The sequence below is a fragment of the Aedes albopictus genome, chromosome 1 (assembly GCF_035046485.1).
Source record: "Aedes albopictus strain Foshan chromosome 1, AalbF5, whole genome shotgun sequence".
Classification (NCBI taxonomy): Eukaryota; Metazoa; Arthropoda; class Insecta; order Diptera; family Culicidae; genus Aedes; species Aedes albopictus.
The window spans coordinates 4,106,071-4,124,899 of NC_085136.1; the positions used below are offsets into that span (position 1 = coordinate 4,106,071).

At 43.3% G+C, this 18,829-nt stretch overlaps 1 protein-coding gene across 1 annotated transcript; it reads right to left on the minus strand.

Moving 5' to 3' along the window:
* Positions 1 to 227: 227 nt before the first annotated feature.
* LOC109405397 (vacuolar-sorting protein SNF8) lies at positions 228 to 1,345 on the minus strand. The gene is made up of 3 exons (XM_019678457.3): positions 840 to 1,345; positions 502 to 778; positions 228 to 437 (listed from the first exon to the last, which is right to left on the minus strand). Exons 1-3 carry the CDS (start codon positions 1,177 to 1,179, stop codon positions 299 to 301), a joined length of 756 nt encoding a protein of 251 aa, XP_019534002.3. The 5' UTR covers positions 1,180 to 1,345; the 3' UTR covers positions 228 to 298.
* Between the last annotated feature and the right edge of the window lie 17,484 nt (positions 1,346 to 18,829).

Below are 18,829 nucleotides of genomic sequence, written 5' to 3' on the forward strand. Positions count from 1 at the left end.
TAGTTTGTCCCATATTTTGAAGAAATTCGGACCGAAAGGCGAGTTTCTATTGGAAATGCTTCAACTATCCTGGAATTCAATTTTAATCCCGTCAAACCTCAGTATTAGTAAAATCAAGCATCTAGCAGTATACAATCCATTACTTTTTTCAGCTAGGCCTATGTCAATGCACTGGAAATCGAAAATTGCTTCTTCAAAATCGCAAGGCCAGAAAGGAAAAAAAAGTGTCACAAGTAACACGTAGTCCCGTGTCATCTGAGGACATAACATTTATTATTATATTCGAATATTATAGAACTCATGCGGTTTTCGAACCCAACCGTCCGGGAAATAAACTGGGAAACCAATAGGATACCTCTTCGCCTTGATTATCCACCCAGGCCAGGCCATCCGAGAGAATCTTATCTATTGCCTGCCGGGCCCGAAATTCAGTCCAACTAAAACGATCATTACTCAATCGAACGTGCGATTTGTCGCCAAAAGAATTCAAATTGTACTCACCCCAAATTGTCCATCAACATCGAGATCGTGACATAGCCCTGACCCTGATTGGCTGCCGCACTCAGGACCGATGTCTCCTGCAGGCTCAACTCTCCAGGAACCGACTGAACCATGTATCGTCCATCCCCGACCGGGAAAACCGTAAATCCATTGCCGAATATCTTTAGCTTCCTGGCGGCCATTATTATGTCTTCGTTTACGATTTCCTGGTGGATTTGTTTCCGACCCCGAGCGGCCACCAACCGATTCCGCAGTTCATTCAGTTCCATTAGGCCTCCTGTGAAAATTTAAAGATTATGCCTTTTTGATCCAATAGCTTGAACCTGCCAGTCACCCACCTGTGCTGTGATTGGCCGCCAGGCAAACTTCCACCACCTGCACCGCCAGCTCGTAGTAGAAGTCGCCCATCCCTAGCACGCTCCAGAAGCCCTTCCCCGAGGCCAGCGGATCCACCCCGATGGCGGCGCACATCTCCTGGAACTGTCGCCGGAACTGGGCGTTTTTCTTGATTTCCGCCTTATGTTTGGCGGCAAATTCCTCCAGGTTCTCTTTGAGGACGTCCATCTGTTTGACCATCTGCTCCAGCTGGGAGTCCTGCAGTTCGGTGCCCTTGTCGCGGTACTTTTCCGCTTCGAGCTTCTGCTTCTGGATGGCTCCGACCCCGGCACGGCGGCGCATTTTGAAGGCGCGGTGCGAAACTGGTTTACTACTTTTAGTGATTGTTAATTAAATTCTTGTAGAAAATAATGATAAAACTAATAAAACTGTTAATAATTTCTTGTATCTTTTACACCAACTGCGGTGATTCACTGCACTGTGTGTTGAAAACAAATCTACGAAACAGAACAGGAGCAAAACAAAAGCCAAGAAAAACAAGCACTGACTAGATGGGTTGCGACATAAAGCTGAATCTCGAAAGACCGAATTTCCATAAGGTGCACTGGGGCAAGTTGAATAACTCACATTATTTTAAAAAGTCTAGATTGAGTTTAAATAAGGGCGAAAGTAACATGAGAGAGTTCTCTTCATCGACTCTCTCATCTGCAAATTGAAGTGACAAGATGCAAATTCAATCGAACTTTTTTACACTTAGACGCTAGATTGCATCGCAACCTAGCGATTTATGACCATAAAGTGCAATCATACTTGCATCTTGTCACTTTAATTTGAAGAAGAGAGAGTCGATGAAGAGAACTCTCTCATGTTACTTTCGCCCTTATTTAAACTCAATCTAGAAGTGTCCGAACAAATCACATTTTCTTCTTTTGTCAGTCTCGTTTACTCGTCAAGGGGGAGTTGTGATAAATAATAAATGTATTTGATGAAAAAATACCCAAACAATTTGTTAAGAAATTTTCTGGGCAATTCTAATTTCACCTTAAAATTAAAAAATACAATTTGCTCTACCGTCTACCCCCGTTGGTTTGACCTCATCTAATCTGAACACTTCTAGATTGAGTTTAAATAAGGGCGAAAGTAACATGAGAGAGTTCTCTTCATCGACTCTCTCTTCTTCAAATTAAAGTGACAAGATGCAAGTATGGTTGCACTTTTTGGTCATAAATCGCTAGGTTGCGATGCAATCTAGCGTCTAAGTGTAAAAAAGTTCGATTGAATTTGCATCTTGTCACTTTAATTTGCAGAAGAGAGAGTCGATGAAGAGAACTCTCTCATGTTACTTTCGCCCTTATTTAAACTCAATCTAGACTTTTTAACTTGTATTCTGTGTATCCTCGCCTTTGGCGTTTTCCAATCGATACCGATTTGGTTTTATTGTTGCTGTTCTTTGTTGTGCTGCTGTTGCGAAGAGTTTAATCTTACCTAGTTTGGGTAGTGGCTACGGTTAGGATAGCTCAGATCAATCTTCAGCATAAAAGAACAGCAACGATCAATCTTTGCAGACTTATGCAAAATGGTACAGCCCAAGTGGCCTTGGTACAAGAACCTTACTTTCGTAAGGGAAATTTCTATCTAGGAAACCTTGTGAACCCGGTGTTTGCCACTTTCAGTAAACATGAAATGGCAAACTCGCGTGTCATGCCTCGAGCCTGTGTGCTTGTCAACAACGCAATAGTTGCTACACTCATCTCTGAACTAACCACCAGAGATGTATGTGCTATCACAATTGATGTATCTGTTGGAAACCTCAACAGGAAATACGTCTATTGTTCTGTGTATTTACCACATGATGAACCATCCCCTACGGATGCTTTCAAACAAGTCATCGCATACTGCACTTCAAAAGGCCTTCCGCTAATTGTTGGCAGTGATGCTAATGCTCACCATATCATCTGGGGCAGCTCAGACATTAACTTGAGAGGCTCCAGTTTGATGGAGTACTTAAGTAGTACAGATCTTGCATTACTTAACATAGGCAACCGCCCAACCTTCATGGTATCTGCTAGAGAGGAAGTGTTAGATATAACGCTTTGCTCTAGCAGAATTAGTCACGAGCTGACCAATTGGCATGTGTCAGATGAAGAATCTTTATCTGACCATCGCTATATCTTTTTTGAACATTTAAATGTTACTTCGCAAACATTGCGTTTCAGGAATCCTCGGTCAACAAACTGGGATCTTTATACTGATTTGGTTGCAGCCAAATTTCATGGATATTCACCATCCATTGACACTCCAAGTGATTTAGATGATGCCGTTGATACTACAACGACCTTCATCATGGAAGCTTTTGAAGAAGCATGCCCTCTACGGTCTGTGAAGATCACAAGAGGAACCCCTTGGTGGAACTCTGATCTGGCGAAACTCAGGAAACAATGTAGAAAGAGTTGGAACAGACGACGTTCGGCTGGTTCGGAGGCTTTCAGGTCGGCTCGCAATGCCTACAGGAAAGCTCTCCGGTCTGCTGAACGATCCGGCTGGAAAAACCTTTGTACAAATATTTCCAGCTTGAGTGAAGTCAGTCGGTTAAACAAAATCCTTGCGAAATCTAAGGATTTCCGGGTGAACGAACTTCGTTTGCCAAATGGCGATCTGACTTCCTCTGATGAGGAAGTTCTGGAATGCTTATTCAGCACACACTTCCCTGGATGTGTGGATATTACATCTTCGGATGATCCTGATGTCTTTTCTTGTAGTTATGATTCTTTAGCTTCGGCTCGGAGTATTGTAACTATAGAATCGATTGAGTGGGCTCTTAATAGCTTTGCTCCTTTCAAATCTCCTGGGGCAGATGGGATTTATCCTATTTTGCTTCAGAAGGGATTTGATTATTTCAAACATGTTTTGAAAAAACTACTTGTTTGCAGTTTTGCTACAGGGTATATTCCCAAATCCTGGAGGGATATTACTGTAAAGTTTATTCCGAAAGTGGGTCGTGCGTCGTATGAAGAAGCAAAGAGTTTCAGACCTATCAGTTTGACCTCTTTTCTTCTGAAATGCTTAGAACGCATTGTGGATCATCACATCCGTGATGTTCATCTGGCCAACGTGCCTCTTCATGTGAACCAACATGCCTACCAATCTGGTAAGTCCACTGTGACTCTTTTACACAAGGTTGTTTACGATATCGAGAAAGCATTCGCTCAAAAGCAATCTTGTTTGGGTGTTTTCTTAGATATCGAGGGTGCCTTTGACAACGTGCCTTTCGATGCCATATTGGAAGCCGCACGGAGTCATGGTATATCTCCAATGATTTCCAATTGGATTCACCAAATGCTCAAAAACCGATATCTCTTCTCGACATTGCGTCTAGCAGGGATTAGGAAATTGAGTGTTTGTGGATGCCCCCAAGGGGGAGTCTTATCACCGCTTTTGTGGAATCTCGTAGCAGATACGCTATTGAGGCAACTCAATAATAGCGGTTTTCCTACTTATGGTTTTGCCGACGACTACCTAACATTGTTAGTTGGTATGTGCATCAGCACCCTTTTCGACCTGATGCAAAACGCCCTTCAGGTAGTTGAGGGTTGGTGTCGCCAATATGGCCTTTCGGTTAATCCGAGTAAAACATCTATTGTTCTTTTCACGGAAAGGCGAAACCGTAATGGCGTTCGACCTTTGCGTCTCTTTGATTCTGAAATCGATGTGACTGAACAGGTAAAGTACGTTGGAGTCATTCTTGATTCCAAGCTTTCCTGGACACCTCACATTGAGTTCAGAATCAAGAAAGCTTGTATGGCCTTCGGGCAATGCCGGCGAACCTTTGGTACAACTTGGGGTCTAAAACCCAAGTATATGAAATGGATTTACACAACTGTGGTTCGGCCAATATTGGCTTATGGATGTCTTGTGTGGTGGCAAAAGGGTGAAGTGAGAACGGTCCAATCAAAATTAGGCCATCTCCAAAGGATGTGCTTAATGGCGATGTCTGGAGCGTTCTCTTCAACTCCTACGGCAGCGCTAGAAGTTCTCTTTGACGTTGCCCCACTACACATTCATCTCAAACAAGAAGCCCTTTCTTGCACTTACCGGTTACGGGTACTCGGTCTACTAGAGGAAACTCCTGTGAACCGCAGTTCAACACACACCTCGTTGTTTCCACTTTTGGTGAATTGGGACAAAATTGTTCTTGCTCCAAGTGATCTTACAATGGCTTGTAATTTTCCATATAGGACATTTTCCACGAAATTCCCTTCTCGGGAAGAGTGGACATCTGGTTATCTGGAAAGAAGTATTTCAGACGGCATCGTATGTTACACTGATGGCTCCCTTCTCGAAGGTCGAGCAGGTGCTGGTGTTTATTCTCGTGAGCTAAGGCTGTATCAGTCTTATTCACTTGGTAGACACTGTACCGTTTTTCAGGCCGAAATCTTTGCTCTTATGTGCGGAGTGCAACCAGCACTTCAGCAGCACGTAATGGGCAAAGTAATATACTTCTGTTCAGATAGCCAGGCTGCTATTAAAGCACTTGCTTCGGCCAACTCCAGGTCGAAGATAGTTATCGCTTGTCGAACTCAAATCGAGGAGCTGAATTCAGCAAACGCTGTTCACCTTCTATGGGTACCTGGTCATTCTTCCATCGCTGGAAATGAATTGGCTGATGAGTTAGCTCGCTCTGGAGCATCACATGACTTCATTGGCCCTGAGCCAGCTATTCCGATATCGAAGTGTTGGATTAAGCTTCAGATTCACACCTGGGCTGTCATTCAACACAGACAATATTGGAGCAGTTTGGAGTTATGTCGTCAAACCAAATTGTATAGTGCTGAGCCATCTCTACGGGTGGCGAAGTATCTAACTAATCTGTCTAAGCAGAATTGCAGCATGTTGGTCAAAGCATTGACTGGCCACTGCCGACTCAGCTATCACATGGCGAATATTCAGCAAGCTGATTCATTTGCCTGTGATAGCTGTGAATCCGATTATGGAACTTCGTATCATTTGATATGTAACTGTCCAGTTTTCGCGCAACTGCGTTTCCGAGTATTCGGTAAACACTTATTAAGTGAAACTGACTTCAGAAACCTGAATCTTCAGGATATTCTGTTGTTCTTAACCCGCTGTGGTAAAGAGCTATAGGCTCTCTTTCGCTTTATACGTTATTACAGTGCCCTTTTCAGGGCGCTGTTTGAACCCATTGTGGTACGCTTGTGCGTTAGTACCCTCTTCCAGGGTATTTTTCCTATTTCCCTACCTGTCCCTATCCCCATCCAAATCCTTTTTCCTTCCTTTTCCCTCAGGTAGATGATGAAATAGGCTGTTATTTTGGCGATGGCACAAATGTCCCAAATGGAGGATAACGTGCCTCTGGAGCCGGCCTTCTGATACCTGATGTGCTTTCGTCGATATAAAATTCGATCATTTGGATGCGCATCTTATAGCGGAAACTGTTGAAATTTGACCAAATTAATATATATCCAGCTTTTCACGCTGCGATGAGGGGTGATTCGTTTTTGACAGATCTTGCCGACAGCCCTTGCAGCATCACAGTAGCGGAAAATTTCAGTTCACTGCTCCAGAATTGTCAAAAGTTTTCACCTACCATTGTTACCATTGTTACCATAAAAATAAATAAAACATTTTCAATCATTTGAAACTTGAATGCTCCTTGCCTTAAGGAGCTGAATAGAAAGTACATACTATTTCTTGGATATTGAGACAATAAGAACTAAATATATAGTTGGGTTCTCTATTAAAATTGCAGTGGCAACCCCGTTTGAATTTTGGTTGCATTGAGTTCCGTGATTACATCCCCATATGACCATTGTTACCGTACGGTAACAAAGTGTTTCTTTTGACTACGGCGATGTGGGACGGTAGGCTCAAACACTTTGAATCGGTGGGCGGCTGATGAACTAACACTCCAAACGTATAGATGGGTGAGCGACCGCTGCAATCTGTCGTGCGGATGCAAGAAAACGCAGTACCCACAACCCGACAAAATTGTGTGCTGGGAAGGGCGATCAGAAAGAGGGCAGCTGGGAGCGACAGTAGGGAACCAACGACGAAACCGCGAGCAGAGTCTACCGAAGTGTGTTCTCTGACGAAGTATCAAAGTTTTTTTTGGAAAGTATTCGACTTTGAGACCTTTAGAAGTTGTCCTATCGACGTGTAATCCGTTCACTATTTATTGATCCGATAAGAAGTGTTTTGCGCAGGGGGTGAGAAACTCGGCACACTTCATTTTGTGCCAAATGTGCCGGTGATGTGCCGAACGTGCCGAGTTGTGTCATGCTGTCAGTTGATTAATTGCTTTTTGTGTATCTGGCCACCTTTCGCTTGTTTTGTTTTGATCCTGATTCTTGCAACTTTATTGTAATCAAAAACCGATTCAAAAGCAATCTCCTGATTATGCTGAGATCTTGCTGGTATTTGAAAGCATGTTTTTGGCAAAAATTTACTCCACCAAATAAATATCAGTACCGTAGGAAACCCCCACTAGCTGCGCCAGGGGATGCGCTTGTTTCAGTAAAATCAGGAAGACTTGATCGAGGACTTGATCTTGATGCTGCTGCTAAGAAATCCAGCGCTTTGAGTTCACATCCTGGTCCTCATTCTTGTTACGCCTCCCATTACACATAGCTGGAAAGAAAATTGCAGCTTTCGGACTTCAAAAATATTCGAAACCAGTTGCATTTTTTTTTCCAAAGTATTGAGAAAAGTTTTTCTCGTTACTTTCTTCTTCATTTTCTTCCTCCTCCAGAAAAAAAAACATTAAAAAGTGTTGCCAGTTTGATGACAGCCAGCGTCATTATTGTGCCGGCGAGTGTGCCAAAAGTGTGCCGGCGAGTGTGCCGGGCACTTTGTGCCGAGTTTCCCACCCCCTGGTTTTGCGTCAATAAACAAGGCTCGGCCTCTCCCACCTTGTCGTTTTTGATGACCAGGCCTCAATGCAGATCCCAAACCGATCACGTGGCTCCTGTCACGCCATTGGAGCGATACCCCGTACCTGCCCGTCATACTCGTGGATCCCAAGATCTCTGGGTGGTCATCCGAGCCAGCGACCATTGGCCTAGTGAGCTATCCCCATCAGTTCCTCGCAACGGCTTTCGTCGGGCCACGGGAGCCTTATTCCCTTACCTCCTTGCCAGCACGCCGCCACGACCTATGTATATCAACTGACAGTCGTCGTCGAACCACCTGGCCCAAAAGGTTAGGCCGCCGATCCGTGACGCAAAAACTAAATTCCGTTCTAACAGCTGTGGAAACCCAAATATACGAATTCTAAACTGGCAGACAAACTGCACAGCAAGAGCAAAAAAAAAATGATGGTTTGTGCTGGCCAATATCCATCAAGAATAAAATGTGCCTTGCAAATCGAATTTGATCAAAGCTCCATCGGAACTGGTACTAAGTAATATTCCGAATCACGTTCCGAATGCTATCCGGTTGGGTGCTGGTTTATAATGTTGTACTCATAGCAAAGGTTTCTTCATGGACAATAATCACGAACCTAAAAAGAAAGAAATTTTAAATCATAATCAAGTTTCCTACTCAAACACTTCTCAAACAGGTTTGAAAACATTCTGGGTGAAAATTATTGACAATTCTGGAGCAGTGAACTGAAATTTTCGATAGCTGTGATGAGCTGTGATGCTGCAAGGGCTGTCGGCAAGATCCGTCAAAAATGGATCACCCCTCATCACAGCGTAAAAAGCTGGATAGACGATTCCTTACAAAACCGGCTTTCGGTTTTATCATTAAAAGCCATCGAAATATCATCCATATTGCTACTATTGCTAAAATAAACTGATCGAATTTTATATCGACGAAAGCACATACGACCTATTCAAATCGAGCTCCAGAACTGTTTTGACTTTCCCCCTAGAAACGTCAAATACCGAACCGGTTGGATATGCCCGCCACCGCCATTACCGCTCGCGGATAAGTGGATAAGATTTTCTTATGTCATGCCATAAGGATAACTTACCCTACGTCTCCACTAGTCTGAAATGTCTTGCCATTTTGCTGCCAGAAAGAGAAAACGTAACAGAAATGATCAACACCGCTGCTTTCCATGCAAACAACGAGATAACATTTCTGTCATGACACATCTGTCCAGCAAAATGGCAAGACATTTCTGTCTAGTGGAGACGTCGGGTTATGAAAATTAGTTTTCAAAAGTTATTCTTATGCTTGTTCTTATGGCATCCATAAGAATGAGTTATGGCAAAATTCATAAGGTGTTTTGATGAACTTCCAGGGGGTGAGGGTTCGTTCAAATATTACGTAACGCTGAAGAGGGAGGGAGGGGGTCTAACGCTGTGTTTCCATAGACTAATTTCAAGACCTCGATGTACCAAAGAAAACCATTAAATTTTCTGTGTCCAGTCCGGTACCCAATAATAAATATTCATTACCGCAGGGCTGCCCAATCTTTTTCGCTTGTTTCATACATTTTTGGTCCGTAGGATCGTAAAAATGGTCAGATATTAGATCTTTTAGTATCAAACGGAAGCCTGGTGTGAGGGCTAAGGGATGCATGTGTTGAAACTAAAATTAAACTTATTCACTTAGCTGCCGTGGCTATTTAGTCAAAAAATCCATCCGGCCCGCGGGCCGGACTGTTTTTTGCGTTCAACTGCACCGGCAGCTAAAAATTGTCAACAAATTCCAACTTTTTCACTTGAATGACTTAGATGTAACACTAAGCTTTCATTTGATGCTAAAAAATACTTGGAGTACAGAATATTTGATTTCGGCAAGGTACTTCTCGAATTTACAGGGGAGGAAGGATGCGTGGGTGGACATATTGTACCAAACGATCCAGATTACATGTTGATGAATATGTTTTGAATATATGAAAATGTGTATAATAGAGCTATGAATAAATGTGTAATATTGGAAAGATCTCCCCAATTGTTGGGTCGTTTTTATAGATCTAATGTCGAATCTCCTATTCTGTATGATCAGTGTTATTCACATGGGGTCTTTGCAGATTTTTTTTCTGCTTTGCTACAAGGGTTGAAGCTACACTGAAAAAAATTTTGTTGTGAAAACTACCGATTCCATAGTAAAATTACTAACCGTACCTATGATTCTCAACCGACAACAAAATCTGTTAAGTTAACTGAAATACGCTTGAAATTACAATGCATTGTAGTAAATTCAACTAAAAGCGTAGTCGTCTCAACAACAAAACATTGTTAATTTTTCCAGGACACGCATTTTACAACACAGTATGGTTAAAAATACGATGCTCATTTGTTAAATTAAGATTATTTTTAGTAATGTTAACTGCACTGCAAGTTAAGTTGACAGTGTTTTAGTAGAATCAACTGGAAATTGTTGTCGGTTGAGAATCATAGGTACGGTTAGTAATTTTACTATGGAATCGGTAGTTTCCACAACAAAATTTATTTCAGTGTACCAATTTCGCACACTTTCTTCCTAATGTCTCGTTTATTTAATTTAATTTAAATATTTTTAAATTTATATTTCATAAACCACCCACTGACGACCACCATTTTCAAAAACAGCAATCAAACCAAAACTCCTTTGCCTTTTTGAAATATACACGACAAAACGAAACGCGAAGCATAGCTCTTTCAAAGCGGGGGATCTCAGCCCGGAAAATGAAGAAAGAAAACCATATGGTCACTTAGTACCGTCAAATGGTATCTTTTCGGGTTAGAAAATACACACATCTTCTCACCGGAATCTGCGACGGATGACGATAATTTTGGAACTGGTCGGAACGACCTTCGCGAGTTATTTATTTGGACATTTTTCTAAATGTGCTGCGTAGAAACTGTAACCTGTCGGTTACATCCTAGGATTTTCATTATTTGTATGAGCCAAATGTTGGCAGAAATTTCATGTTTTTTTATGTATATATCAGAAGGCCCCACACGACTGAGAGGGTTACTCCGCTACCAAACTTTTACAACTCAGCATTGCTGAAGGGCGTAGAGTATGGCTATCCGGATTTGCATGACTATTTTAGAGATGGCCGAAATTCTTTGCCATGGGCGCTGCCATCTTCTAATTGGAGCATTTTGGGGCAGAAATATATAGGCGTCCGTGTGAGACACACCGATCTTCGCGATCGTTAAAGTAGTGCCGCGTAGTGTTTCTACGACCCCCCCCCCCCCCTCTTTTCCGATGGCGGGACCTGGGGCAACGGCCTACTACCGTTCAGGTAATTTACTTTGAATTTTGATCAATTGATCACCCTGACGGTAAATTTAATTATCAGGACCTCTTGCCGTATTTTAAAATACGGTCCTCACACGGGTTGGCTCGGAAGTCAAAATGGCTTCCGAGTCTAAATGCCAAGGACACCCCGTCGTCCGATTCCGGACGAATCCCTCGGGCCGCCGGCCCTAATTATCTAGGAGGGACCTCTCTCGGCACGGTCACTCTGGTCTCGTCCTGGGCCGAGCCGATACAGCCTATGAGAGAAGACGCCTTCAAGCCCAGCAACAACACCCCAGCAAAGCCGCTGGACAGATCCGATGCGTAACCGTGGAGGTTAACGCCGAAGGAGTAGAGTAGTGAGTACCCAGTGATCGATCCCCTCTCATACACGCCACACGAAATGTTTTCTTACACCCACACGCCACAGAATAGGGCTAATAAATTGTTTAAAGAACATGAAAATTCTTGTGTTTTCCATACTTTGTCACGCGTCCCTTGATCACCCAGTAGTAAGCCGACTCTGAGACCCAGTTCGAGGAGTTTCTTGCTGCTGCTAGCTTGTACGGGTTAGTAGTTGGCAGGCAAATAGTTACAAAACCCCGGCTCAAACATGTACGTGTTAAAACAGCAAAACTCACTGAATCACTATACATTTCTTCAAATATTAGTTTCGAAACAAAAACCAAAGGTGCGATTATGAGCAATCGTAACCTGAGACGAGACTCGCGAAGAGGAAAAAAAGCAACGTCAAGTGCAGCCCAACTGAGCTGTCAGTTGTAGCCCGTTTGATTACGTTACCTAAAACGAAGAAAGTATTGCTATCCGAGATAAATTCTGAAGCCAAAATTTACTCCGAGCAGCATTTTCTTCTCCTGTACTGTCAAAAATAAATTGAAAACAAAATATTCCAATGATTACTTTGCTTGGCGTTTGTTGGCGATGCAAAATTTGACCTCAACATGAGTTTGTGCGTGAATGGGACTCAGTCACACTGCATGTGAGGTGATGCGGTCACGTACGTGTTTGAACCACCAGCCCAAAACATAATGTCAACACAGATAGGAAGAAAAAAAAAATAACAAAGTGGAGAAAAAGAAGACCGTCTTCGCGAGTCTCGTCTCAGATCGTAACTATTTAAAGAGAAAATCAATACATTTTCGATATGCATGATCGTAAAATTGGCGAAGAAGGGAAAACTTTATTCATAACATACTTAAGCAAAGCTTGTAAATTTAAACCTATTATTTTTCTGCGTTTGTATTGCCACTCTATCACAAGTGTGTGTCAGACAATTTGTTGTGTTATTCGTGTAACGATCTATGATATTAATTGGTTGAAAATGTGAAATATTTGATGCAAACTGAAATAAATTCCTACCTATACAAAACAAGAAAATCATTCTCTAGAAACTATATACCTGGCAACAAAACCATACTCATGTTCTTTCGTCTCCTCTTTACGCTACCCAGAGAGCTAAACGCGAGAGAGCGCACGAGCCTACGGATAGAGGCCGTACTTTGCGTGTCTCTATATTCTAAGCCCTGCTACGAACCGTACGTAAAATTTTCGCTTTCGAGCCCTACTTAGCAGCGACCGGTGCGGTTTGCTTCTTTGTTCGGGGCTCTACTTTGTCGGGATATAGCAATCACCGACTCCCACCGAGTTCAACCCTGAGCAGCGGGCGAGAGCGAAACACGCCACATCATCTGGCAACACCCTTTCGCTTGCCGCTACACACCAACACATGCAAGTCGGGCTCTCCACCGACGGTGCCAGCAGAGTGTGAATCATTCCAGTATCAACCGTGTATCGAGTAGCATAATAAAGCATCTTTTTCCTTTCGTTTATAGTAAAACCGCGTTTAGTTATTCCCTTAGTGAAAACCATTCCCACTGCCTTGCTTGTTCGCCAACATACTTAACATTAAAACGCTTGATGGAGCCCATGAGTGGGCCTGGTCTAAGGGTTCGTTACAAGACGTTGAATCACAGACAAACAGACATATTACTTAGAAGAAAATTGCTTCAAAAACATCGTTTTGCGTCTCACTAGCACCCTCTATAATGCTCAGTCCGAAGCATTCATTTGCAGGTGTTGTTTCCCTCGGCTCGATGTAACAACTTTGCAGGTGACGACTCTCCCGTGGCGTCATCCATTCAAAAAACATGAATGAAGGTTCATGACTGAGTCATTTTATGTAAACATTGATCGGCGTCGCGTTCATTTCTCTTCAAAATTGAGAGGTGATGTAGGCACAGCAGCGCCACCATGACACATGCGAGCACAGTCCGAACCACACGTTATTTTCAAAATGACCGTTGACTCGTGCGAAGAATTCGATTTGAGTAGTATGTCTGTTTGTCTGTGGTTGAATTACAGTATAATGCATGAAAAGAGTAGTAATGTATCTAAATCGTTTCGAGAAAAACAAGTTTGCTGAAAAAATAGACCAAATCATAGAACATTTCCAAACAAATTTCGATCAATTTTTTTTTCAAACATTATCATGAAGAAAATGGTGGCAAATACCACACCATCTGTAGGCAAAGCGTTGCGGATGATTCGACCATACATACTAAATGTTAAAATTTAGCTCTGTGGCCGTCTTGCCCCGATGGGGTGGCCATCTAGCCCCATATTGCAAAAATTCTATGTCGAAAGTAACATTTTTCAAATGAATTTATTTTGCAATGGTAGTGCAAAATAAAATGCTTTTTTGTGTTAATAAGATAGAAAAGACATGAAACAAAGGGAATGAGTGTTAAATAGCCATATTCTAATGAAAGTATATGCTCCCAAGGCGCCTAAACTTAGGGTGGCCATCTTACCCCACAACCCCCTAATGAATGGTATTTTTTTATCCCGGGAAGGTTTACAGTAGACGTTCGGTCGGTGCAAACGGTTTAACTGCAATGCTTTTTAACTGCAAGTCCGGTAAGTGCAACAAATTTGCAGTTATCGCACCGCCAAACGTCAAAATGGTGCGCCATGTTAGCCCAAATGAACAGTCGGATCACGTTCACGGTTATTTATTGTCGATTGACAACTTGTTGGCATCTATCAGTCGTCGCAGTTATTGAATTTTGTTCGCTAAGTGAAACGTAAACATGTTGCAGTCACAGACAAACAGACATATTACTTAGAAGAAAATTGCTTCAAAAACATCGTTTTGCGTCTCACTAGCACCCTCTATAATGCTCAGTCCGAAGCATTCATTTGCAGGTGTTGTTTCCCTCGGCTCGATGTAACAACTTTGCAGGTGACGACTCCCCCGTGCCGTCATCCATTCAAAAAACATGAATGAAGGTTCATGACTGAGTCATTTTATGTAAACATTGATCGGCGTCGCGTTCATTTCTCTTCAAAATTGAGAGATGATGTAGGCACAGCAGCGCCACCATGACACATGCGAGCACAGTCCGAACCACACTTTATTTTCAAAATGACCGTTAAATCGTGCGAAGAATTCGATTTGAGTAGTATGTCTGTTTGTCTGTGTTGCAGTTATCGAACGTCTACTGTACCGTAAAATGGGGTGTTTTTATTCTTAATCACTTAACCTAATTTACAGCTCTATTGTCCACTGGGGCACTACGTGAGCAATTTCAATTGACAGCTGCACTTACATTTTGTACAGCTCCTAGATTCTATTCTACTTTATCGAACCTTGCCTTTCTGCTGCTTTCACTTTTTCTACTTTATACCTAGTAGAATGATGAGCACAAGGATGATGAGCACAAGGATGATGATAGATGGCCGTTGTTCCTTTCCAGTCCGATTGGGGGTCCATTATGAGTAGCAGTTCGCCGATGTCCAGGTAAATCCGGGTCCGTTTGAGCTATGGGGCTCAGAAGAGGGTCAGTGTCAGTTGCTCTCCGGGGAAAAGCAACTGACGGAAAAATTGCAAGTGCCGGGGCTGAGAATCAAACTCATGGCCTGAGACGAGACTCGCGAAGAGGAAAAAAAGCAACGTCAAGTGTAGCTCAACTGAGCTGTCAGTTGTAGCCCGTTTGATTACGTTACCTAAAACGAGAAAAGTATTGCTATCCGAGATAAATTCTGAAGCCAAAATTCACTCCGAGCAGCATTTTCTTCTCCTGTACCGCCAAAAATAAATTGGAAACAAAATATTCCATTGATTACTTTGCTTGGCGATTGTTGGCGATGCAAAATTTCACCTCAAAATGATTTTGCGCGTGAATGGGATTCAGTCACACTGCATGTGAGGTGATGCGGTCACGTACGTGTTTGAACCACCAGCCCAAAACTTAATGTCAACACTGATAGGAAGAAGAAAAAAATAACAAACTGGAGAAAAAGAAGACCGTCTTCGCGAGTCTCGTCTCAGCTCATGACCATCCGCATATGAAGCGAACGTGTGACCAACTACGTAAAATGGGGTGTTAAGGGACGGAAAAATTTTTCGTCCCCATTAATTCATGGATTCTACTTCTTAAAACTTTCAGGAAAAGCAGTCCGATCATTGTCTTGCTGCCAGCTATGCATATAGATTATAAAATTTGAAGATTTTTTGGAGAAATTGAAGATATTTACCAAAATGTGCGATTTTTTAGAAAACACGGAAATGGGGTGTTAAGAAACTTAAGGGAATAAATGTAAAAGTTCTCAAATTGCAAAGCAAGATAGAAATTGATTAATTGTAAACAGTGACTGTAATATATCTTGAACATCACAGAAAAAGATTATCATATTCCTGAAGGTGCAGGAACAGTTTCACTGTCATCTACCTTTGTATATGAGTTTGGCGAACGGGGTATAGAAAACACTGTGCGTTGTTCGAGTCAGATAAAAACTATATTTCAAAAGAGCTACCTAGTGTTTATATACAGGTTTGAGGACATTGCCTCGGATAGTCAAAAATAGATTTCAATAGCGTATACAAAATTGGTACAATTGATTGAATTCAACGATGGCCAGACGGGCCGCTATTATAAAAATATTGTACAGAACAATTTGCCGCGATCGAGCGAGAAGATTCGTCATCGACTGGAGATGTCGCATCGATGATGACGATGATGATGCTACAGTACTCCCCTCCTAGACTAGGTGCGGTCCTAGCGGTAGCGGTCTGGGATGACAACTCGTCGGCCAGAACGAGTGACCCTAGTCGGAGAAGTCGTAGCGGTGGTAGTAGCTTGGGGATCCGTGCTACTCGGTTGTTCCTCTGTGGTGTAGGCTGGCTTCAATCGGTCGATCGAAACGTTCACCATTCGTCCTTTGATGTCGACCTTGAAATGCTTGCTATTCCGGTTGACGACTTGATAGGGACCGTCATAAGGAGGCGATAGTGATGGTCGGATGGAATCATTGCGTACGAAGACTTGCTTACACGTGCTGAGATCCTGATGCACGAATATTCTTCGGTTGCCATGCCAGGCGGTGTCGGTTGGTCGTAGTTGTCGCATGGCCTGGCGTAGGTTCACGACGAAATCGTTTTCGCTTGAGGTGTTGGAGTTCTCAGCGAAAAATTCAGACGGAATGCGGAGGGTCGATCCGAAAACCATCTCTGCTGGCGATGCTCCGATATCCTCCTTGTACGTGGTGCGTAGTCCCAGTAAGATCATCGGAAGTTGTTCAGTCCAGCGGTCGGTGTCGTGACACAGAATGGATGCCTTCAACGTTCGGTGCCACCGCTCAATCATACCGTTCGACTGGGGGTGGTATGCTGTCGTTCGAAGGTGGCTGATTCCAAGCAAGCGAACCAACTCGGAGAAGAGCGACGACTCAAATTGGCGTCCTTGATCGGTCGTGATGTAGGTCGGTACACCAAAGCGCGCAATCCATCCGACAACAAGAGCTTCGGCGATGGTTTGCGCTGTCATGTCAGGGACGGGAATTGCCTCCGGCCACCGGGAGAAACGATCGATGATGGTGAGGCAGTAGCGGTTCCCCTTGCTTGGAGGAAATGGTCCAACTATGTCAACGTTTATGTGCGAGAATCGAGCATCTGGTGGAGCATATCGGTTAACGGGCGACTGGGTATGGCGAGTCACCTTGGATCGTTGACACTGCAAGCAGTTCCTAGCGAAAGCGATGCTGTCTTTCCTAATGCCCGGCCAAACGAATCGTTGCGTCATCAACTTGGCCGTCGCACGTGTACCAGGATGGGCGAGAGAGTGGGTTGCTTGCAGGGCAGTATCACGGAACTTTCCCGTGACGAATGGTCGAATGCGATCGTCAGTGCAATCACAAAACAGTTGTTTTGAATAGACCATTCCCGTGATTTTTTTTTATTTGATTATACGCTTTCTTTTAATTTATAGAGTAAACTTTCCCATGAGACCACTATTTTTAAAAGCCTGCAACTATTGAAAAACAGCAAAAAACGTGCGAAGCTTCATTTTACACCACTTTCCCCTTTGAGTTTTGGTTTGGTGAAAATGCGTTTGATCCCATCCTCCCCCCGCTGACATTTTTCCGTTGAGGTGAATTTCGAATTGGCTTTGACGGCAGCAAAAATGCACTCACTCCAATGGGAAATCCCATTTGTTTCTGTCACCGTGTGCGTGAAGAAGTATGAGCCTCTGCACGAATTTGCCCTGTCCTGCTCACTCCCACAGAAAGTTTGAAAACAGCGCGCACAGTAAAAGTCAAATTTGACTTTTACTGTGCGCGCTGTTTTCAAACTTTCTGTGGGAGTGAGCAGTAGGCCAGATTCGTGCAGAGGCTCATAAACAAATGTGTTTTGTCTCGTTTTTTCTCATGTTTGCCATACGAGTCTCGGTAGGCGACACTGCAGCACTGCGGCGCCGTCAAAGCCTATCAGCTGGCTGGCTGGCTATTGATTGATGCACCAAGCGAAAAGAAGAAGAAGTTTTGACATCCAAGCGGTGTGCCGTCGATTAGATCCTCGTCGCTGATTGGTCGATGGATGTAAACGGCACACCGCTTGGATGTCAAAACTCTTCTTCTTACCGCTTGGTGCATCAATCAATCGAAATTTGTTTTTGTTTTGATTCAGCTCTGGCTCAAAAACTCTTTCAGAATTCCGACCGCGATTGAAATTTTTAATTTAATATTGTTTGTTGCACGATTATCATAAAAAAAATCAAGGAGACTAGAGAAAATTCTGCAGCATAATCAACGGTAACTTCCTGGATACAAGGATCTTGCAGATACCGTTGTTACCTACATTCCGATCGGTGACATTAGGCATTAGTGCAGCCATAGATATGAAGGCAAAACTGGAGATTGCAAACTCAACAGCACTGGAAAACTGCTAAGGGTTTATTTATCCAGGTAAGTTAAATCCCGACTTCGCCAGACTGTCAGCGTTGAATCAAGTGAATATTTACAGGATGGCACCAACTGCTAGGCGAGCGAGCCCATCAAGAAGGCGAACGTCGACGTCAATGGGGGGTGAAACAGAACGGCGGCACAATTGGATATATCATACTGCCGGTTAAAGGCTCCCAGAAGCGGGGCGATTTGCCGAGCGAGGACAAATTAAACAACGTGGGCGGAGTTGGAGCTGGACGGCGATGCGAACCGACGGTTGGTTAGCCGAAAGCCGGAGTGACTGTGAGCGGAAAATCCGGATGTTTCGGAATTCAGAACAATACAGCGATTAACTGAGCTTTTGTTGATCAAGGATGATCCTGCCATCCGTACACCCTCATTCTTGTTTACGGACGTATCCATTTTCGAACGTTTTTGGTTCGATCGAATCAGTAGGCCATTTGATTTTGCTGGCGTAAACGGGAATGCGAACGATTTTCGTTCGAAAGTGGATTCGATCGAAAACAAGAATGAGGGTGTACCACCCTAG